Source organism: Sander lucioperca, chromosome 16, assembly GCF_008315115.2.
Source record: "Sander lucioperca isolate FBNREF2018 chromosome 16, SLUC_FBN_1.2, whole genome shotgun sequence".
In the NCBI taxonomy this organism is placed as follows: domain Eukaryota; kingdom Metazoa; phylum Chordata; class Actinopteri; order Perciformes; family Percidae; genus Sander; species Sander lucioperca.
In genome coordinates, this window is record NC_050188.1 from 8,324,321 (window position 1) to 8,349,002 (window position 24,682).

The window sequence follows — 24,682 nt, forward strand, 5'->3', positions numbered from 1 at the left end:
CGACTAGCCACCTTGACACGATTGCACTCATTACATAAGGTAAGACCGATTTTTGTGAAGGAGTTAAAGTTGTGTTACGGCCACGCCGCTTGGCCGGCTTGTAGTCAGCTGTGTCGGTGTTCACGCCGTTCCTGAGAAGGGCGAAGATACGGGGAGAGTCCCTCCTGCAAACTTTCTTTTTTTGTAATGGAATGCAGTAGTGGTCTCGCTTTGACTGCGTTCGTTCAAATTCTCCCGGTCAGTAAGAGCAAGGAGTCGGAGGTTTGTTTTTGTTTTTTCAGTTGTTGGGTACGCGCTCATAAGTTAATGGCGCGGTGAGTATCATTTACTAGTTATTGTTATTATTGTAGTTGTTAACGCTGTTGCGCTGCTGGCCATTTAGGCTCAGCTTTTTTCTTTGTTAAGACGGTATAGCGTCAGATAAGGTTGGCGTCGGCGGCGCGTGCTCGTAGCGTAGCCACCCCGTAATTGAGTTGTTTCAGAAGCGGCCTTTTTGCCGCTGCTCTGGTTAAATAGGTCTTCCTTTGTTTGACAATCGTGGTGCATGAGTGTGCTCGCTCGGACCCCTCACGACCGCTCCGCATATCCCGTTTCACGGCAAAAGGAGATACTCTGTTTTTTGACATTCATTGCTGCACTGGAGTGTGTTCGCTCCAGACGGCGCTATGTTATATAGTGGCATTAAGTTATTTTCGCCTTAAGACAGCAGGGATTGTCTACATTGTAGCGTCACTGTCAACAGTAACTGCACCTGGGACAGTGTGACACGCTTAACCACGGTGCAGGCTGCCTGCTTGCAGCATGAGTGAAGGCGCAGCTAGACAGTCAGTGACAATGTTTATGACCTGTGCTGACTGCCGGGCCCCTCTTGAGCCAGATGATGGCCATGACAGATGTCCTTCCTGCCTGGGCATTGACCACCTACGGCAGGGGCTAACTGAGCTGGCGTGCATGAATTGTGCGTGCCTAAGCCTGGCGGTGCGGTCAGCCAGACTGGCTCAGCTAGGGAGGACCACTGGGCCTCAGCGGCCTCCGCCACACAGGGACAGTCCTCCACCCCCAAGTCCTCACAAGCGTAGACGGACTGAGAAATGTGAAAATCCTGGTACAGCCAAACGTAAAAAGGTTGCCCTGTCACAAAAAGTGGACAGTTTGACGTCTGAATTTGCACAGATTAAGGCTCTCCTTCAGACATTACAGCCTTCAGGGGCAGGGGCAGGTAGTGGTCTCGCTACAGCCCAACGACGGTCACCACCGCCTCCAGTATTATCACCGGCATTCGAAAGCCAGGAGGACGATGTCCTCTCTACTAGGGCTTCGGAGAGCTTAACTCTTGGCCAAGTGGAGTATGTAGAGGGGGTGGGTGATGACGGGGCAGGCCAGGCTTTCAGCTGCTCTCGTCCTGGCTCTCGGGAAACAGGCAATGATAGGGAAGGCTCAGAGAGCAGCCAGACATCGGTCAGGCCTGTTTTGAAGGTGGCACTAGCGCGTCTTGGGTTAGATGAGGCACCGGTCATAGTACCTCCTCAGAGTGCATTTTTTAAGACGCCTCCTCAGTCAACAGCTCTCTGTGACACACCATCAGCTCCATACATTGAGGAGCTTCAAAGGTGCTGGGCAGACCCCAGACGTCTCTCTCACCTTCCGAGTGACTGTAGGGCATTGGCGAACATGGCGGATGCGTCCAGCTACGGATTAGGCAATATGCCCAATGTAGAGCCGGCTGTTGCGGCCCTTGTGCGGTCACCTGACGAAGCACTCAGGCCCGACGCTTGCTGTCCCCGGCCGCAGTGCCGCTTGACTGATGATTCCATCGTCAGGAGCTATGACACGGCGGCACGTATGGGACGTATTGGAAATTCTATGTCCCACCTCATCCTGGCCCTGTCCCAGTCAATACAGGACTCAGATGCAGACCCGTCTATTCAGAGGTTAAGTGATGCCTCCCTGCAGGCATTTGCCTACATGAGCAGGGAGCTAGGACGGCTTATGTCCTCACTGACCCTCGCTCGACGCCAGATATGGCTGGAGCAGTCCCCGCTTTCGGAGCCATGCAGAAGGGCACTCCGTTCCCTTCCGGTTGTTCCTGGGGAACTGTTTGGCCCTGCAGCACAACAGGCTCTGGAGCGTAGTGTACAGGTTACACAAGCAAGACGGCAGTTTGCAAGTCTGCGCCGTGAATACCCCAGTGGCCAGAGGCCCTGTTCATCCAGAATTGCAGCAGTACCACAGCCAGCCGTCCAGCAGGTGACGCGACGCTCTGGGCGATTTCAGCAGCCTGATCCTGCCCAGCCCCCTCGCTTTCCACAACGGGGCCAGACCTCTGCCCGTCGCCCCTCCAGGCATCGGAGGGGGCGGGGGGGTAGACAATGATCACACAGTCGTGGCGGTCGGACGCTTCACCAGCCAGCAGCTCAGATGCTGGGAAGCGCTAACATCAGACCCCTGGGTTGTGACGACCCTGTCCCAGGGTTACACCATACAATTCCGACGCCGACCGCCAGGATTCCGTGGGGTCAAGATGACCGTGGTCAAGGATCCGACCAAGGTCCTGGCCCTACGCCGGGAGATCTGGGCTCTCCTGGAGAAGGGAGCCATCGAGCCGTTAGACACGCATACACAGAACGGTGGCTTCTACTCCACGTACTTCGTCATACCAAAAAAAGATGGGGGCCTCCGCCCCATACTGGACTTGAGGCCTCTCAACGACCATCTCAAGGTACTACGATTTCACATGTTGCGTACTGTAGAGGTCTTACAGGGCATTTGACAGAACGACTGGTTCACTACCATCGATCTGAAGGATGCGTATTTTCATGTCCCCATTGCACTTCACCACAGGCAGTTTCTTCGCTTCGTGTTCGAGGGAAGGGCGTATCAGTTCCGTGTGCTGTGGGCTCACCCTCGCCTGCTGAGCCTGAGGGCAATGTACTTACCAGGCACACAGAACAGGGATGCAGATCTCCTGTCCCGCCAGCGCCCCCATCCGGGAGAATGGAGACTTCACCCAGAGGTTGTACAAGCCATCTGGCACAGGTACGGCGTGGCGGAGGTGGATCTTTTTGCCTCCCAGGCAACGACACACTGCCCCCTCTGGTTTTCTTTCGGGGAACCGAGTCCCCTAGGCCAGGATGCTTTAGCACACGCATAGCCCATGCAGCTGCTGTACGCTTTCCTGCCTCTGCCATTAATATTGCCAACACTGGACAGGGTGTCTGCAGCGGGTCACGAGATACTGCTAATAGCCCCCAGATGGCCAGGAAGAGTATGGTTTCCAGTGTTACACCAACTTCTACAGGGAGAGCCTTCTTGGTGCCTTCCGGGATCTCCTCTCACAGTTGGACGGTCAAATCTGGCACCCGAACCCATCTCGGCTGAAACTTTGGGTCTGGCCTCTGAAGGGCCGGATCCATTGATAGAGCCAGCAGTGGTGCGGACTATTCACAGTTCTCGGGCACTCTCCACCAATGTGCTCTATACTAATAGGTGGAAGCTGTTTGCCAAGTGGTGCCGAGCTCAAAATCGGGAGCCAACACAATGGTCCATACCGGGTATACTCAGTTTTCTCCAGTCACTCCTTGATCGGGGCCTCGCAGCCTCCACAATCAGGGTGTATATTGCCGCCATCTCCTCTATGCACAATAGAGTGGAGGGCGTGACTGTTGGGTCCCACACTCTGATGACCCGCTTCCTAAAGGGGGCTCAGCGATTGAGGCCTCCTCGGCAAAACCCAGTGCCCTCCTGGGACTTGCCCCTTGTTTTGCGTGCACTGTGCAAACCCCCGTTTGAACCCCTGGGGGGTATAGAGTTGAACTCGCTGTCCATGAAGACAGCCTTTCTCTTGGCCATTACATCAGCAAAGCGGGTAGGAGAGCTACATGCTCTTTCCATGAACGTGTGAAAGTGTCTGCATTGGCATCCGGGGGGTACGGGAGTAACTTTATGGCCGAACCCCTCTTTTCTCCCAAAGACTTTTTCGTCCTCATACATCAACCATCCCCTTAGGCTGGCAGCCTTTGAACCCCGAGATCGGGGGTCTGAACTAGGGTTGAGCATGGAGCTTTTGTGCCCTGTACGGGCACTCCGGATTTATCTTCAGGAGACCGCCCAAATCCGGCAGTCTGACGCATTGTTTGTCTGTCATACAGGGCCAAGACGGGGCCTTGCCCTGTCCAAACAGCGGCTGTCGAGATGGATAGCCGAGACCATCGGCCATGCTTACAAGTGCAGTGGTCTTCCAAGCCCTTCTCATGTTCGGGGGCACTCCACCAGGAGTGTGTCTACATCGTGGGCAGTCCTGCGGGGTGTGCCCCTCTCTGACATTTGTGCAGCAGCTTCATACAGCCTTCGCAGCATCCCTAACAGGCAGGTAACAATTCCTCCTGACTTTGTAGATATTAGGTGCTGAAAGCACCGCCTCTGGCGGTCAGTAGAAACTAAATAGAATGATGGTTACGAATGTAACCGCGGTTCTATGAGTTTCGGATGACCGCCAGAGCTCGGCAGTCACTCGGAATTTCCACGAGAAGATTGCCAAGAGGGCACTTCCTGGGTGGGCCTGCCCTTTGTGCATACACAGGGCATACGTCACCCAGGTCACAGGTGACTTTGTTGATACAAACACTCGACCTGCACATGCGTGCGATGGATATCCAGGTGCTGAAAGCACCGCCTCTGGCGGTAATCCGAAACTCATAGAACCGCGGTTACATTCATAACCATCGATTTGCGAGGTCAATTCCTAACCTTTAAAGGTACAATTTGACTTACCTCTATCTAACTGAATGAGGGATATTGTGTAAAAAAACCCTGCAGTTCTTCCCAATGTTCTCTGTCTCTGAGGTTCAGCTGGCTGCAACTGCAGAACTACAAGCTAATTTAGCGCTGATAGCTGGAGGCACAATGCCATTCACAAACTTTCCTGTTCTGTTCTCTTTTTCTTGAAAACAAGCAAAGAGAGCGTTATGGGCGAGATTTATTTACAGTGTTTTGACAGGATATTCAGCCAGAGAAAGGCAGAGGGATACTGCAGCTGCAAGTTGTATTTTTCCTTTCTTGCCATTTTGTGAGTTCATTTTGTCCACTAAAAAGCTAGGAGAGCTTAGCGAAGTAACCACTCGCGTGCAATGCATTCTGGTTCATGTAGGCATAGCTGCCACTGCTCCGTTTTAGGCGAAAAGTAGGCAATGCAGTAACAGAATCTCATTTTATTTTTGATCAGCACTGTCTGGTTTTACAGATTAATCCGAGTTCGGTCTGAGTTTGAGAGAAAGAGGGGCGGCTTTCTCTCTTGATCCACTTCTATACTTTTTGTGTCAGTATGCAATTGTCCAATCTATAGTTCGAGCAACAGCCCTCGGAGCCAGTGAAAACATACTACCCACAATGTTATGATACAAAGCTGGTTAAAAATACCTAAATCATCTAACCAGCCATTCAAGGTCAATGACTAACATTAACGATCTAACCTTAACCATTCTAGGTCAATATATAACCTAATTTATCTACCTTATCATTCAAGGTCTATGCCTAACCTAAACCATCTTGTGAGACTTTTACAAATCTTGGGTTACCATCAAGACACAACCGTAAATCACCGGTGCATGCTGTGTCTGGCTAAATGGTAACATGGTCATGCTGAATCCCTCAGAGGTCACTTATCTTCAGTGAGGCATTTCTGCTGTTTTTGACAATAATCCCATATGTGACTCCAGAGCCTCTGTGTGCAGTAGGAGGGACAGGCTGAGTGGACTGGTTAAAGTGGGACAGAGAGACTTAGTGGACTGGTTAGAGGTCATTTTTGTTTAAGTGCCTGACTTGCGTCTCTTTTCTGGCTAGCCTAATTCTAGTAAAGCTACACAAAGGAATGTGATGATCAGTTGTATTCACAGGCTGAACATTTCCATCAATAGAAAGGGACTGTATTGTTTGTTTATATCATGGTATCATGGATTCTGATTGGCTGCAGGGTATCAAATAAAAAAAAGTGTTATAGGACACTTACTAAAGGAGTTCTGGTGACTGATTACTAGGGTTGGGTACCGAAACCTGGTTCCACTATGGAACCGGTTCCTACGCAAACGGTAGTATTCGGACCGGATTAGAACGCAAATTTCGGTTCCTCATTTCGGTTCCGACTGAAATATTTTCCCTCTGTCGCTCCGGACAGTGGCAGAATCTTTTTTCTTTCTCTCTCAGCTGACAGACGGCTTTTTGCACACGCTCCGAAACGGACGTAAAAATATCACACTTTCTCTGTAGTCTACTGTTAGCTAGCTATCGTAAATGTAGGCTACTTTTAAAATGCCTTATTTACCCTCTGGGCTAACCAAAACGGACGTAAAAGCATATTAACCTTTCACTGCACGTGATCACTAGTAAACATATTACACTTGCTCTGCTAGTCTATCGTTCAGGACAAGACCCTGGAGCCTGGTGGTGGGGGACTCTGCCCTTTCAAACTCCTCCCTGTGTGTACAGGCCTCTGGGACACCATCTGAGAGAGGTTTCTCCTATGCAGGACATGCCATAAGTCAGGAGAGGTGTCCTATCTTGCCAGAGAAGGAAAATATGGTCATCTTTCTGCAAAATAACTGCTAAAGTTTGAAGCTGGTTGGCATACCAACTTAACAACATTTATTTGGTTGTTACTTGTTAATAGTGTAACTGTTATTTGTTAAATTATTGTAGTTATGTGTTAGGTATTGTAATTTCCCCTAGCATGATTAATAAAGTATAAATTATTATTATTGTTATTATTAGGTGACTTAGGTTTACTTATTATATATTTAAGTACTTTAAAACATTAATATATTGCTAAATTTAAATAATTTTCTATTTAAAAATACTCCATAAAAGAGCCTTTCTTTGATGTCATTTTTCAGTTTTTCAAGAATCGGTTTAGAAATCGGTTTAGGAATCGGAATCGTTTTAAAAGTACCGGTTTGGCATCGGAATCGTAAAAATCCAAACGGTACCCAACCCTACTGATTACTGTTCTACATTAATGTGTTACATTAAAAGAAAAAAGAAAATGTGAATCTGTTATTTACAACACTGTAGTGCTTCAGTGCCTCTTCCTCTAAACACCACAGGATGGTGCTAACACACAAGCTGCAAAAAGTAAGGTACCCCTCTGAACTGACTTTGTTTCACAGCCAATAACGTTATCTCACATCCCCTTCACTGATCAGGTCGCTACTTTGCCTTGCCATCATCCATTAATACCTGACAATGGACACCCCGTCGGGCATTAACCTTACTTGAACTAGAACTGGCAAAATAACGTGCTTATTTTGATAAATTACAGAAAAAACACTATTAAAGAAAGATGCTGAATCACTATTCTTGTTTTTTTTCCCACAACACACACTTTTGAAAATACACCCTTTAAAACCTGAACTACAACAACAACAAAAAAAGCAGGGCTGGCCCGGCACGGACGGCAACAATGGAAAGGATGCGGAGCAGTGAAGGCGGAACGGCGGCACAAACCCCTCTAGAAGTAGAAAAGACCAGCCAGCAAGTTTGGTCTTATCCTCATGTTGAATGCAACACGTAGGAAAATTGAGATGTTAATGTTGCGAAATAAGTTAGCCTTTACTAGCTGTGTGCCTTTGTGATACGACTCCAGGTTAGCTTAGTAACACTACATCGATTACACAAATTGAGCCAAACAAAATTGTCACTCATCTGGCAATAGCAATGTGCTCTCCTATGATGTGACAAGAGCGTGTGAGTGACAACATTAAAGCAACACCAAAGATTCTTTTGTACCTTAAAATAATGTTTCCAAAATTGTTTCAGTGGTTTATCAACTTGTAACAGGGTGAACGACACTTCTGCATTCGCTTTGAGGCCCTCTATCGGCAATAACCGCACTATGCGGGTAGCGGATCTGTAGTTCGAATGAGACATAAGAAACTACAATGGACAATTCCGCTTCCAGCCTGTAGGGGGACCGAAGAGGAAAAGTGCTTTGGTGTTGCTTTAAGTTGTTACATCTCAGATAACCGGCGATGTGTGTTGCTGCTGTCTAACACCATTCCACCAAAACAAGTTCCTTCCTGAGACCATTTTGCAAAGCCACCATCGCTGCGACCGGAGCTTAGCGCCGCCCAAGACGATTGTGATTGGTTTATAGAAATGCAAACACAGTGGATTTTTTACTCCTACCCAGGAATGTATGTGTGGAGGAGCCAGACCTTACTCCACAGCGCTGTGAAGATCTATTGTAGCACCCACCACGGTGCAGAGAGATATGTTTACGGTCTTCATATTAAGTTTAACTGTAAAGGACATTAGTTTATTTGTAATATGTAGGTATGCAGATCTTTTAAAAGACATGTTTATGTTGAAATAAATATACCTACACAAGTAGTTATGTATCTCGTTACGTTTGCCATCCATAAGTATGCAAAAATTCCAATCGTTCAAACATATGTTGTTTTAGAAGGAACATTCAAATGTTATTTTTGGCCAGTTTAGACAGCATGTGTATTGGATTAATCAGATGAGATGAAAAATGAGAAGAGCCTTCTATGTGCGCTCTCACAGTCGTTTGTTTGCTTTACTAACTACCGTTTTTCTCCTTGTTTACTAATTCATTGAGCTAAAAGCTAACACTGATTCTAAAAAAAGGCCGATGCGTGACACGCCGCAAAAACTAGGGCGACAGATGCTCATCATCAGCCCAACTTGGACCGACGATCTCCATGGTGTATCAGTGCCTTAACTCTACATTTCTCTGTTGTTCGTTCATTTTTCCAGCTGAGATGGATGGGATACCGCTGAAGTGTTTCAGTGTATGAATTAGCCTAGCGGACTTCTGATCACAGCTTTATCCTGACCGAACACCACGTGGATTTTAATTTGCATGCATATTTTTTAAGCCAAACATTGTTGAAACAGAGCAGCTAATATTGATAGTGAAAGCAACAAGTTAGGGTACTGCCAAGTCGTGTGTGTGTTATCTCTGATAACACAGAGATCAAAGGAGAGAAGAGAAAAGCAGCCGTAAAGTATAACGCAGTAGACTTTCACATTGAGCTCAAATGGAGACAAATATTCGGGTGCAGCCTTAACAATGCCTATTTATTGATTAAGGCAAATATTGATATATGCAACTAATTTAGAATCATTAATCACAAACTATGTCATTAATTAGATTATGTTGTAAATTGCTTGACAGCCCTAGCTTGAGCATGCTCTGTAGTGGGATGTTGTTCCACTAGTGTGTACATTTAATGCAATTTATTTTGTAGCCTAAATATGTTCATTATTTTAACAGCAGTATCATATATCCTCATAACCTTCCATAATATGAGACATTTTAAACATAATGGCAAAATCGTGTGGTACTTACAGACTAGTCTGGGTGTTGGAGGCCTCTACACAGGCCTTGCTGGCAGGGTCCCAACCACAGAAGGGGTCTCGGGCGAGAACACACTGAGGACAGGTCCAGTAGAAAGAGCAGTTGGCAGTTGGAACCCTCACCACACCCTCTGATGTGCCAACATAGATCATACCCTGCAATGGGACAGAATGAGAACAAAACTGTTTAAACCAGGGGTCTTAAACGTTTTTTAGGTCAAGGATCCCTGACCTGAAAAAGAGATGAGCAGGGACCCCCTACTACACATTTTGTCTAAAATTGAGTAGCATACGGTGGCCCTGAGAGGCCACAACACGCAACATTAAGAAAACGCACACAAATAGACCACAGCACCCAACAATAAGAAAACAAACGCAAATAAACCACAGCACGCAACAATAAGAAAACACACGCAAATAAACCACAACACGCAACAATAAGAAAACACACGCAAATAAACCACAGCACGCAACAATAAGAAAACACATGCAAATAAACCACAGCACGCAACAATAATAAAACACATGCAAATAAACCACAACACGCAACAATAAGAAAACACACGCAAATAAACCACAACACGCAACAATAAGAAAACACATGCAAATAAACCACAGCACACAACAATAAGAAAACACATGCAAATAAACCACAACAAGCGAACAATAAGAAAACACACGCAAATAATTGAGCTTTCATTTTATTGTTTAGCTCAAACACCCCTAACTTATTCCCGACTATTAGTGTATTAGTTTAAGTCAGTTTAAATTATAAAAAGAAGTAGGCCTATGCACTCGCGTGTCCTAGGTGTCCCTATTAGTGTTATGTGGAATTATCATTTCTATATTATTGTAGTGCACTCTATATGCCCAGGGACAACAGATGGAAATTAGCAATTCAAATTATAAAGGTTGGTGTCTTCCCTTTAGTCTACATAACATGCCATAGCATGTTACCACTTTATGTACAACTGTTCATTTATCATACAGACTGAAACTCAACTTCTAATAAATCAGAAAACAAACACACCAATAAAAGTATGAACTAAAAACCAAATCTAATGTATATAGCCTATATCATAATTTAAACAAGTCTCCCGAAGAGAAACGGGTATCTCTCTCTCCCCCGCCACTGCCTGCTGCACTGTGGCCATGTGTGTGTGTGTGTGTGTGTGTGTGTGTGTGTGTGCGTGTGTGCGCGTGTGTGTGTGTGTGTGTGTGTGACGGCCGGCCAGCGAGGTTGTTAAGCCTGCAGGCACTTGTGAAAAAAGGCAGCTAACCACAAGTTCCCGTTAATCTTATGATGGACATGTGTTGTGATATTTAAACAAACGATCCGTCAACGGCGACATAAAAGCCTCTTATTTACGAGACCGGTCTGAGAGACCTCCAGCTTACGGCGGGGTCTCTGAGCATGACTGTCCGAGCGATGAGCTAGTGGCCCCGGCAGGCGCTAGATGGCTGTCGCATCACTTTATGGAGCTTCTCAATTCCGAAAACTTTGAAGCAAATTGTCAATTCGGCAACGATTTACGCAAGACTGCCTATATTCAAAATCTAAACAGTTAATTTCTCGCCTAAAACGTTCTCAGAAGTGAATTTAGTGATGAATAAAATGGCGAAAATAGTTAAAATTGTCCTGTTGTTGGTCTGTCTATGTACCGGAAACCGGACCCTCGTTAAATGCTGAAATGAATGTTGGGATACGGGTGCTGCCAAGTTCATATAAGTTACCAACCAATGCATCCTCGGTAAAATTGGTCAAGAACATTTCCGGGAATCTTAACTGTTCTTGGTGAAATGCGAACTTGTGTATTGGGACAGTACTTTGGCAACACAAGATGATGTTTCACAGGGACACAAGAACACAAGTCAATAGAAGAACACCGATTGAAACCATAGACAGTTAAAGAATGTGATCCCATAGATTTCAACGGAGACCAGTGAAGTGAATTAGAAGCACTTTTCCGGTAGGGCTGAACGTTACTGCGCAGCCTCCAACTGAGCTTGAAGACGTAGATGTGACGTGAGCAACCTGTCCGAAAGTTGTAAGTCTTCTGGTAGCTGTGCCAAGAGAAATCTCAATCATTCTGAGTCTTGCAGAGACGGAGAGTGTAGGTATATGTAAGGAGATAACATAGGCACAGGCTAATTATTGCTAACTAAAATGCTAGTTAACATAAGTAATTAAACATGAACAGCTAATGTAAGTCGAAACTGCCTGCGAGCTTCTCCTGTACTGTACGGTAATTCCTCTACTAAGCGACAGTAAGTCGCGTGGTTATGACACAATCGTTAGCCTATTTTTATAAAAACGTCTGCTACGGAGCCATAACGTGAGATACAAGGTAATAGAGCCTTTTATACATTGTTGTGTTTCTTCAGAAATATACAATGGACAAAGTCTTTAAACGCTTCAGCTGTAAAGTTATTCACTGTCAAAGTGACGTCAAAATGAATGGCAGTCAATGGAATACTAATGGCGGGTGAGGGCTAGGTAGCATCAAAATGGCGCCATAAGAGGCTTACCCCCTTGATTGAAACGCCAATGATTGAGGAACATGTGCATCACTTAAAAGTGTCCCCTGAGAACACTTCTGTTGTGTTGTGGGCTATTTGCATGTGTTTTCTTATTGTTGCGTGCTATGGTTTATTTGCGTGTGTTTTCTTATTGTTGCGTGCTATGGTTTATTTGCGTGTGTTTTCTTATTGTTGCGTGCTGTGGTTTATTTGCATGTGTTTTCTTATTGTTGCGTGCTGTGGTTTATTTGCGTGTGTTTTCTTATTGTTGCGTGCTGTGGTTTATTTGCGTGTGTTTTCTTTTTGTTGCGTGTTGTGGTCTATTTGTGTGCATTTTTTTTATTGTTGCCTGCTGTGGTTTATTTGCGTGCGTTTTCTTCTTGTTGCGTGTCGTGGTCTATTTGTGTGCGTTTTCTTAATGTTGCGTGTTGTGGCCTCTCACGGCCACCGTAAGATCACACTCAGCTGCAAAACTTTATGGTGTGTTTGCGCTGTAATATCATTAGCGCAATATATTTTGTGAATCAGACTTTGAGATGGGGGAGATAACAGTTGCAAGTGATGCCTAATTCATCAGCGATGAGCAGCCGCAATCCGTTCGTCAAGTTCGTCAAACAGTTTAAAGGATAATGAAGTTTATTATTTTGTTTATTATTAATAAACTAAATCATACAGTAAGTCCCTCTCAATGCGTACCTTAGGTATGGAAAGCTTCAGGCTCTTGACAGGCTGAGGCTGCTCAAACACCTGGATCTCCTCTATGATGTGGGCCCCACTCTGCAGCAGCACTGCTTTGTGTATGTAACCGGACTCTGAAACAAAGTAAGTTAGAAAACACAGTTCATCTTTATACAACAGACAGACTTAATACCATTACAGCCCTTATGGAGTTTACAGTTGTAGTGTTTTGGGTTAGAGTGTTATGATTGCAACTTGTTATCTGAGGTGCCACAGTTCTCAGATAAAATATCAATATCACACACTAACAAAAGTTAGTAATCTCCTGCCACAAATTGACTGTCACTTTACAAATAGATGTTATCTGTATGAAGGGTTTGTTTTGTACATGGAGAACAAAACGTTGTGTAATGATTTAACCAGACTGACAATTGTAAGAGCAGAAAGAGACAAAGATACTTTGGGATGTCACGAGAACCGATATTTCTGTACCAAGTTGATGCTAAAATTCCGAAAACGTGACAGTACTGGTTTTTCTTCAGTAACAGAGGATGCAAGTTCTTTTGGACCTGAAGGTGCAGGATATGCCTTCAAGTGCTCTAGTCTGCCGCTAAATGACGGAAAAGAATGCCTTAAGCCACCTACACATGATAGGCTGCAAAATCGCTTTGCGCTGGCTTTTCTACTGATTTCCTATGGGGGGAGTGGTGCAGCCCAACTATGCGCTTGGATTTGCCGCTTTGCGCTGCGTTCAAATTATTTCAACTTTGACCTAGTTGCCGCTGACCTTTCGAAAGCGCAACCAATGAGATAACAGCTGCCGTTACCTAGCAACGGGAAATAGCTTCCTTGCCACCCTCGATGACGAATACCTTCGCTGCACTTTGCTCTCTGCGCTTTGCTCTGCGCCCTACCTAGTGGTGCGCAGAGAACAAATCGCTTATCATGTGTAGGCGGCTTAAAGCCCAGTTCGGACCAAAGGTCTGCGAGGTGGTTTGTGAGGAGACAAAACCGTTTTAGAACATTGCAAGGAAGGGTTGCAGCGGTCTGAACCATCCCAGCTCGACTCAGCCAGCTAATGGTTAGCAAGGTTTCAGGTGACGGCTGGTCGCTACAGGACATAGGCTTAGCAATGCGTATCCATGGCACTTTGTACATTAAAATAGCCGTCCGTGAACTTGATTTTGGGTGTTGTCCGTGTTTTCGTCTTAAACTTTGAATCTCTCACTGTGTTTTCACTTGATCAAAGTTAGTTGTTCTGCCAAGTTAGCTAGCTACCGCTAGAGTTAGCTGGTAACTTAAGGGGTAACTTTCTGTGTACTGCCATACATACAGATGAATGTCACTTGTACCCAGAGTCCGTGTTTACCCACCGGTAAATCTCTATGGCTGATCAGCTACAACCTATGGCTACAATCAGACTACGTGGACGTGCAAGACCATCTCTGCGTCCATTTCCATCTCTACATTAGAGAGGGTACCGAGGCAGGCGTGGAGGAAAAAAATACCGACTGCGACTTCTCTGCTGGGCATCTTGCAAGCCAATGTGCAGGCGTCAGACAGTGAGCTGGATAGCCTCCGTGCCTGTGTCGGTTTCCAGTGGGATGTCTGGAGCTGTGGGGTCCTTTCGCCGAGACTTGGCTGGATCCTAGAGTGCCGGTGCCATTTAACCAGGTGACTCTTTTTCTGTGTGCCGATCTGATGGCCACATTCTGCTTTATGATGAATCATGCAGCTGGCATGGAGCTGATGAGATTACATTTTACTGAAATTGTAACTTGTACGTTTCAATGTGACAAAAAAATGATTGCTTTATAGATAAAGAACAAACATTGTATTCTCCCTAAAGGGAGCATTCTACAGTGTAGCTAATCTTTGTTAAACATATTATGCTTAAAAAAATGACACCCATATTACCTGTCAAGAGAATTCGCAAGTGCTTTTGTTGCTGCTGTTTACATTAATCATGATGCAAATTCAAAAAAATGCACTACTGTTTCTTTTTTCTTGTGTAGCATTTGGTTGTGCAACCCTGTGTTGTACAATAATAATAACTGTGTCATAGTAGTGTGCCTCCCACATGGCCTACCTGTAAGCAGAAACAGGACAGTGTAGTGTTTGCTGTTGGCACCCTTTACTCTCTGGACAGTCAGATGGCTGTAGTTGTGATCAGTAGACACCATGCTCAGACTTCTTCCAACAGGTCGCACACTGTCGTCTGCCAGGAAGTTTTCTTTGACAAAGCGCAGGGCGTTGTCAGACGCGTTGTGCAGGCCACACTACCACACGAAAAGGCAGTTTGACAGTAATACAAATTGAACACACTTCACAATTAAATCAAACCACTTAAAGTGTTCATATTATGCTTTTTGGCTTTTTCCCTTTCCTTTATTGTGTTATATTTTATTTTGTGCACGTTATAGGTTTACAAAGTGAAAAAGCAAAGTACTTACTGCACATGTGCGACTCCCAACAAAGATGGTACAGAAGTGAGATGCCTCACTCTGTAGCTAAAACGGAGAGCTCAATACACAGGGTGAAAAGAGGAGCTGCAGCAATGTGCAGTACAACAAATATACTATGAGGTTTTCTGAAAATTAAACCACATAAACCTATTCTGGTACAACTTCTAAATACAATTATGAACCTGAAAATGAGCATAATATGAGCACTTTAATTAAACCATTTTCATTAAATAATTCAAATTCAATACAACTTGGATCTTATTTTCATGGTTTTGTCCATCATTTGATCAGATCAATTCGATCAGAATTAAAGCTAATGTGGGTGGGGTGGGGCCCTCCATTCATTTATTCAACTAAACAAAATCAAGAAGTGGATTTTCTCACACTGATGAACATGTTCATATGTCATCCTCTTCACAAACAGCTGTGACAGCTGCTGCCTGTCAGACATTTAAAGGAAGTACACTTATTAATGTTCGAAATCTGAACACATATTAGAGAAGTTAATATTTACCACAGCAGATTGACTGGCATTATTTTACAATTCATTAATATATTTTGCCACATTCAACAAATGAATTGTCATGAAATCTGCAGGAACATCAGCAATTATCCGTCGTCTCTTCAATAATTGATACATAAGTGGATTAGATCGTCAATCAGCACAAGCCTAGTACCCAACTACAGTAAGTACAGGCGGTTTAAACATAGACAGTATATAAACTGGACCAACAGATCCCGTTGCTCTGGACGGAGACCAGTGAAGGATATTAGAAGCACTTTTCCGGTGAGCACTGAGCGTTACTGCGCAGCCTCCAACTGAGAGAGACGACGTAAATGTGACGTGAGCAACCTGTCTGAAAGTTGTAAGTCTTCTGGTAGCTGTGCCAAGAGAAATCTCAATCATTCCCAATCTAGCAGAGACGGAGAACGTAGGCATATGTAAGGAGATAACATAGGCACAGGCTAATTATTGCTAACTAAAACGCTAGTTAACATTAGTAATTAAACTTAAACAGCTAATGTAAGTCCAAACTGCCTGCAAGCTTCTCCTGTACTATACCGTAATTCCTCTACTGTGTGTAAGTTGCATGGTTATGACACAATCTATTTTTATAAAAACGTCTGCTATGGAGCCATAACGTGAGATACAAGGTAATGGAGCCTTTTATACATTGTCGTGTTTCTTTAGAAATAAACAATGGACAAATAAAGTCTTTAAACGCTTCAGATGTAAAGTTATTCACTGTCAAAGTGACGTCAAAATGAATGGCAGTCAATGGAATGCTAACGGCGGGTGAGTGCTTGTTAGCATCAAAATGGCGCCATAGGATCTACGGGTTGTTGACAGACGCTTACCCCCTTGGGTTTAAAGGTGAAGCAGGAAGTGGATCTGCAGATGTTTACAACAGACAGTTTGGGTCATCATTTTTCTGTTCACCTTCTTTTTCTCTTCTAAATTAGTGTGTCTTACCTTGTTCCCAACCTCACTGTCAGATCGTTTGACTGCTTATCTTTCTTGACCCTTCTCACTTTTAGTGATGTCACATGCCAGATCTCAGCTATTCACTTGGTGGTGAGTGTTGGGTCTATGTAAATTGTAGTGTGGCGTAAACCTAATCTATATGAAAAATCCTAAAAATAACTTCTGTTATGATTTGACACTATAAATCAGTGTTTCTCAAATGGGGGTTTGTGTACCCCTAGAGGTACTTTGGAGGACTGCAGGGGGTACATGACATTTTTTGCAAAAATGTTTTTCAGTTACTTCTACGGTCTTTTTTTTCTCCAAGTTTGTCGCTTTTTTCAAAGTTTTGGTCGCTGTTTTTGAAGTTTGTCACCTTTTTTTGAAGATTTTGTCGCTCGTTTTGACCTCATTCTTGCCTTTCTTCATTACTTTTTTCTACTGTCTTTTTTTCTTCTAAGTTTTTGTCTCTTTTTTCGAAGTTTGTCGCTTATTTTAATTTTTTGTCACTTTTGTTGCTCTAGTGTTGCCTTCCTTCCTTTCTACTGTGTTTTTATTACTATTTTCGACCTATTCTTGCCTTACTTCCTTCTTTCAACTCGTCTTTTTTTAAGTTTTTGTCGCCTTTTTTCATTAGCATTTAAATGTTTTCCTGATACAAGGCTGTTGTTTAGTAAATCTATCGCTGACATCGCTGTATTGTTCTTCTTTATATAGACTTTTTTTTTTCTACAAAAAATAATTCACGCTGGTTAGGGGGTACATGGCTTAAAAAAACTTCAAAGGGGGTACATTATTGTAAAAAGCTTGAGAACCACTGCTATTACATAAAATGTAACTAAATACAGTGTTATTACTGAAATAGAAATAGACAAAAGTGTGAAAATAATTCCTGAGTTGTAATAAACTCGGTTCTTGGGCAATTTCAGTTGTTAGGCCATTAAAACACTATCTGAAACAGAAACTTTCTCCAATAAGTTGAAATGTTAGTTCAGCGTGCTGCAGATAAAGCCAATATATCTGCATTTATGTCTTATTGATTTACAGTCTTGGTGGAATAAAAATGAGCAGCCTTGTCCCAGTTTGTTTACCATTTTACATTTTTTGGCATGTTTTGGATTTGCACTTAACTATTAATCAGTTTATACTTACGATACTAAGCGTTCACCTGTTTACCATTCCTTGCATTGTGTACATTGGTTTGTGCCTTATGGACAATCTTTTTATTTTATGTTTCTATTTGCACTTTTCCTACTTTGTACTGCAACTGCTGCACAACAATTCCCCTCAGGATAAAGTTCTACTGTATTTTTTCTTGTCATTCTATTTTCATATTAATTGTGACCAAAAGTGGACATTTACCTCTCCTGGATTTGCCACCTTCTCTTGAACCCGTGTGCTCCACTGTAATGTGTCCCGGTTCAGGACTTTGTAGTTACCAGAGAAAACTGATTTGATGTCAGTCAGGCGGAATGAACACACTGCTGACCGTCCAGAGTTGACAGACCTAGTTAATGGAAAAAAACAACAAGAAACACAAGACACTATGATGGTAGCTACAGGCAAAATCCATGATGCACACAATACAGCAATACATGTGTAGATAGATAAGAATCGAGAGCACAGGGTCAGAGCAGCCACCTGCTCCAGCTTACATCCAGGACATATTCCCCTCATTGCCTCTTTCAAACTACCGGTTATCTCTATCCAAAATGTGTATGTTGTCCTCAAAAGAGTGTTGTATGTTAGTAGCAGTGCAGTAAGACATGCAGCTTTCACTGTACACGTTGATGATTGTATCACCATTTATTTGACCTCTATACACAGAGACAACTCTGAGACAACTGTTGCTTGCAGTTGCTGCTGTTGTGCTCATGGAAACCTGCCATGTTGTTTGATTAAGATAACCTGCAACCATCAGCTGTCGTCACTAGTCTTACTACTAAAAGCATATTAACAGGGGTTTTCACATGATGATTTAAATGTTTATTCTTCATGTTTTATGTTTAAAAATGTATTGTAAAAATGTAGTTAATGTAAATGTGGCTTCATCTTTTATGTGATGAAAAAGGATTTAAAGTTTTGCGGAAACACCCACTTTGCTTTAAACAGCAATCAGCATGAGTCGGACATTTACAAGTCACAGGTGAAATCAGACTCTGACTTAATGCCAAGTAACATGCTGGTTTTAGAAAAACTTCCCTCCCTTCACCACCCTCAGAAAATGACACGGTTGATGCTGTGGGGAAACAAGCCACAATATCTTTAGGGGATGTCGATTAGGTACTGTATGGATCATGGCCCTTTAGTTAACTGACCACTGGGAGGTGAAGATGCCGTAAAAGACTGTGTCATCTGCAGGAGCTCCCTCTGCTGGTGGGAGGGTGTCTATGTCTTGGATCACATTGTAGGGCAGCTCATTGTCAGCCTGGCACAACAGTTGAGCTTTGGCAAACGTGGTCCAGCGTCGCTGGAGGGTCCGCTGACCTCCAACATCACTCTGACACATGAGAGGAGAAGAAGGCATCAAGCACCACAAATTACTAAATTCAGTACAGAATTTTGGGTTTTTGGAAGTCAGACTTATAGATTATGCATTTAGCATTCAGTAAAAACAGGTTTAAAGAAATGTAATAGAGGATGCACTTGCCATAGCAGCTAAATGAAAGCAGAGGTGCGAACTGAATCAGTCTTTGCATGGTATAATCATTCCTCCTGTTCATACATTATGCACCTTCAGTAAAAGTGATATATATAGATAAAGGATGTTTTTATTCATAATTAAAATTAAAAGTCCAAAGAGGAAATGTAAAGACATCAAATTAAAAATGATTTTACTACACTACTAGGAATAATCAGATCATAATTATAAAGACCCTACATTAATATGAGAATGAAAACATGCACCTGAGAGTAGAATGTTATGTGAGAGATTACAAGAAAATTGGTCAATACCACAAATTGTCTTTAATCGTTTGTCATTTTTTTGTCCTTACCATGCAGATCTGAGCAACACGAGAAACGATAAATTTGTCGATGAAGTCATACTCTCTGCCAACTTCACTGAAGAAAAAGTAGATTTTCTCCTCATCAGGACTGAAACTGGAACTGATGAAGGTTGGATCTATTGCAAACAGATGGCAAAGTATGCAGAAGATGTATGTTTGTGGAAAAATGTCTGAGGGTTGCTGATATAATAAAACAGCATCATTCAAATAAAAGGATATGTCACAGTTTATCATCATGTTTGTGTCTGGGACCCTTTGAGTCCATGCATAAAACCCCCTGTTGGTGTGAAATGTTTTTTTCAATCTAGTGCACACAAAAATCTAGATTGTGCAGTCCAAAAATGTTTAAGGGTTAGGGTCCTTTCAGGTTCATACTTGTATTTTTGGTTTCTACTAGAACATGTTCACATGCTTTAATGTTCAAAAAACATTTTTCAGTTACACTTTACTTGAAGGTATCTACATAAGAGTGACATGACACTGTCATGAACGTGTCATAAACATTATAAACAAGTCATAAACTTTTATCACAACGCTTATTTTAGTAAGTGTCATTCGGTTTTGTCATGACAAGTTATGGTTATGGTTATGGTTAGGGTTAGGGTTCATTAGGGGTGGAACAGTACACAGAAGTCACGGTTCGGTTCATACCTCGGTTCAGACATCACGGTTCGGTACAATGGAGGGAAAAGCAAAACAAAAATGCAGAAGGCAATTTTTTTTATTGTGCATGTCTCAGGCTGTCCACTGAGTTAGCTGTAACAGCTTGAAGTGTATAAAGTAAGATGTAAACAGTAAACAATAAGTACCCTGCATCATCTCCAGACTCCATCTGTAATTTGTACAATATAATAAAACAAAATAAGACAAGACAAGCGCTGCTCTCATATGTGAATGCACAGAGCAGGGATGTTAAAAGAGCAGCTTCGGTTAGACAGAGCAGTTGACGAGTTTTGGTGTTAGCTTCACACGCTAACGGCGAAGCTAACAGCTAACGGCGGAGCTAACAGCTAACGGCGGAGCTAACAGCTAATACCGGAGCAAACAGCGAAGCAAACGGGCCTGGAGGCCATTTGTGGTCGAGGCGAGAAGGGATACAGCTACGTCCCTGTTTGGTTGTATATGGAAGAGACTAGTTTGCTTCGTGTGTACTCACTGGACCGACTGACTCGACATGTAGGCGGAGCTCAGGAGCTTCAGAGCTAAGGGCAGGGCTACAGATTAGGTGTCCCTAAAGAACCGCGTGTCTAACAGTAGTTCCGCATTACATTAATTCATTTGCACGTAAGTTTTATTTATTTTTATACCGTGTGTTCTCCGTGTAAATTCATGTACCGAACCGAGACGCCCGTACCGTTTCGGTTCAATACGAATACATGTACCGTTCCACCCCTAGGGTTCATGTGTCATGGCTGTGTCATGACAGTGTCATGTGTTCATGACAGTGTCATGCCACTCTTATGTAGATATCTTCAAGTGTTACCCATTTTTTTGTTACGCATTTTTCTCATACTTTTTACAATTCATCTTCATTCTCATCATCATTATTCCTGTTCTATTCAAAACTGCTATGATTATCATATGTTTTGACAGACAACACACTCACCCTCCAGCCATCCTAATGTATCATCCAACTTCAGGTCAACACGCCTGGCCTCACTGAGGTGCCGGGAGATGACTGGCCGGTTCCCCCTGTAGTCTGCGACGGTCCCAGTATAAAGCTCTCCATCTGAGAAACAGAAGAACACTTAGCACAAACTGCAGCAACAGTGAATATGACAAAAATAATAAGCCATGCCCCTTTAAATGAACAATTAAGGGTTTCTATGAGGAAAACATCCAATAGAGGTAATGTATTCTAAAACAGGCAGATTTCCTTGGATCGTGCTCCTAAATCATGTTTGCAGCTGCTGCCGTGGTCCTGCTTGATGCCCTGCTACGCCCTGCACTGCTACTACTATTATTAGTCATAGTTATATTATCTTTATCTTTACTGTTATTATAATTGCCACTGTTCACCAAGTCATTCCATTATACCCACTGCTAAAATTATTATGAGTCATATTTCAGCCTCTCCCCCCTCCCCCAACCAGTCGCGTCAGATGGCCATCTGACAATCAAGAACAAGGTTCTGTCCGAGGTTTCTGCTTGTTAAAAGAAAGTTTTGACTCCTCGCTGTTGCACCAAATGCATGTGCTTGTGGTAGTTGTTGGGTCTCTGTAAATTATAGAGTGTGGTCTAAACCTACTATAACTGTAAAGTGTCCTGAGATAACTTCTGTTATGAGTTGACACTATAAATAAATTGAATTGAATAGATGGTCCAAGATGGAGCCACGGCTCCACGCTAATGTTCAATAATAATCAGCTTTTGGTTGCCGAAATTGACAATACGGTTGACATGTTTTAAACTGCCTATACTTATGTAACTCTACCACACATTTTAATAATGAACACTGAGAATGGCTTGCAATATAATTTCCCATCCCTCTCAAATAGGGGTGCAACGGATCACAAAACCCCCTGTTCAGATCACGTTTTTAAGTCACAGATCGGATCAATTTTCAGATCAGCACAATAAAGGGGAATTTAAATGATTATTAAAAATATAACAATAACTTTTAACAATAATTACTTTCACCAGTAAATTGCTGTTAAAAGACAAAAACAGATGAGAAAAGTTTTTTTGTTACAATAACTTTGAATGCACCACAAGGTTTACCAGTTTACCAGTAAACGCAACATTTTGTCCTGTATGTGTTGTTTTTCTAACAGCAGTGACCATAGTGCCAGTTTGTGTCTTTTAGCTCATAGCTGTTGTACGTCCCGGTGTTGGAATCCTCTACAGTGAAATACAGTCACACTTTTACACTGTTTAGCTGTCAGCATTTTAACCGTGTTTAATCCAGTTACTACTGTAGCTAACGGTAGGCTAACGTTACCTGCTGTGTAACATGTTCGTAGTGTTTACTAGCGTGACATGCAGTGATGTTTCTGTTGCCTGCAACGTCTGTTTCAGAGCATCAGACAGCAGCAAAGACATTTAGGTGGCACCATAATGAGGCACCGAAATCCGCGTTGCTATTCCGTCCTGTAGATACTGGACACCGGTGCCATATTAGCACCAGATTTTTACATGCGCCATTAATGTGAACAGAAAATTGCGTTGCCTGTATCTTTTCACAGCAAACACATATGTAGAAAGCGGTCGCACAATAGCTGAAATGTTGTGTTGTCCATTAAAGTAGTGTTCAAGACAACCAAATAAAAATATTGACTTCTTTTGAAATAATATTTTCCAGTTTTGTAAGTTTTGATCTGTTTCTATATAAATAAATAAAAATATATATTGAACAGGTGGTTGGCAAAGGGGGCAACCAGAGGCCATGACAACGGTTGCCAACCGTTACTGTCAAGCCCTGTGAGCTGAGCAACAGTTTGGAACATCTGTATGACACCATTTCTCAAAGGATTCAATCTATCTGCAAAACAGAAATGAGCGGGTTGCGATTAATTATAGCTATACAGACGACACACAACTCTACATTTCATTTTCCAATAACGACATAAGAAATGCTGCATTTTATTATGTCTTTCCCCTATTTCAAATCTAATTTCAATTAAATTAGTCCTATTGCATTAATAAAGGCATTTTTGGGCTAAGGCAGGATCAACAGATTATCATTTCTATTGAGAGTTTGGTGATGTTATTAGCGAAGTGACGGTCCAGGCTCTGAATGTATATCGAGATAATTCCTGCAGAAGGCACAGTGTAAACTAAGTCTCCAACTAAAGGCTATTTTGATTATTTATTTATTTATTTTTAATACTATTTATAAAAAAAAGTAAACTGTCACACAGTAAACTAGACAAGACAGCAATAAAAAAGCAAAAACAGATGGTAAAAAAAAAAAGAAAAAACCACACACATAGGCAGCCAGAGTACCAGAGTGCAAAATCAAACATGCTCAGAACAAGGCTATAGCATAGCAACAAACACACAAATCAGACATTTAGGTCAAGCAATATCAAAAATGGTTTCCACACCTTCAAAAAGTATTTTTGTGAATTCCTTTTGTTAAAACGAATCTGTTCCATCTTAGCCATAGAAAGCATTTCATTGAGCCACCTCATGAAACATGAGGACAGTGGAGACTTCCAGTTGAGTAATATTATTTTTTTTAGCTCCAATGCGATGCATCACCCTGCAACCTGATGTTAGAGGAACACTGTGATTTTCTGTTTTGGTACAAACCACTACAGCAACATAACAATCAGAAACAGATAGAGTAAGGGAGAGATGTATGTGCCATCGACCGCCGTACTGTGAAGTAAAAATTAAGTTCAATCCTTCCAGAAGTTTTTTGTGATCGTTGCGGGCAAAAATCCTTGATTATGCGGCACTTTTTCTTAAAAAATGCTATGGAATATGCGGGATATTTATGCAATTTTATGCGATGAAATTGCAGGAACTTGCAAAAATTGCGGGAACTTGCAAAAACTGCGGTTTCATCATGGCCTCATCGCGGGGTTTGCAGCTTTTCGATGATGGTCACGTTGCGTAATTACGTCACTTCATAACGTTCCCATGGCAACAGGGGAAAATGGCTGCTCTTGTGTGAAGTAAACGCAACATTTTTCAACTTTCTGCTAAGATATATGCGACTTTTTTGCAGCGAAAATGCGGGGATTATGAAGTCATGCAAGCCCCGCATATTTTGTGCGGAAATCTGCAATTTACGCGGCGAAAGTGCGGCGTATTTGAAAAAATGCAGCCCCCGCATAAATATGCAGACTTTGGCTGATTATGCATTGAATTATGCGATCGCATAATCCCGTTTTTCTGGAGGGACTGAAATTAAGTGAATAGTTGGTGAATAGTTGCATCGGAAAAAAAGCCTGTCTGTTGCTAGGGCTAGGCTAACCCAGTCGCTTTGCTAAGAACTAAGTAACTGTTAGGCCTAAGTTTTACTACTGGATTTTTACTACTCTATCCTGTTGCCTACCTGACAACTTTGACCATGGCTACGTGTGTGGATTGCCATCCTACCTTTGTATCCTGGAGAGGGACAAGTTAATCCTGGAGTTATCATCTGTAGTCACAGCGCAATCTAAATACCTCTCCCTCCTGGAAAATCGAGGGGACACCAGTCTGTCATATTCTCAAGAACGTTC

At 42.9% G+C, this 24,682-nt stretch overlaps 1 protein-coding gene across 2 annotated transcripts in view; it reads right to left on the reverse strand.

Annotated features, from left to right (window-relative positions):
- Positions 1 to 24,682, reverse strand: part of sema4ab (sema domain, immunoglobulin domain (Ig), transmembrane domain (TM) and short cytoplasmic domain, (semaphorin) 4Ab) — a 70,351-nt gene that overhangs the window by 14,309 nt on the left and 31,360 nt on the right. For both annotated transcript variants that reach the window (XM_035993091.1, XM_031278595.2), the window contains 7 exons: positions 21,115 to 21,237; positions 19,497 to 19,624; positions 18,819 to 19,000; positions 17,863 to 18,007; positions 14,660 to 14,849; positions 12,589 to 12,704; positions 9,365 to 9,528 (listed from right to left, as the gene is read on the reverse strand). In XM_035993091.1, the coding sequence (XP_035848984.1) occupies positions 9,365 to 9,528; positions 12,589 to 12,704; positions 14,660 to 14,849; positions 17,863 to 18,007; positions 18,819 to 19,000; positions 19,497 to 19,624; positions 21,115 to 21,237 (1,048 nt within the window). The remainder of the gene's footprint in view (positions 1 to 9,364; positions 9,529 to 12,588; positions 12,705 to 14,659; positions 14,850 to 17,862; positions 18,008 to 18,818; positions 19,001 to 19,496; positions 19,625 to 21,114; positions 21,238 to 24,682) is intronic.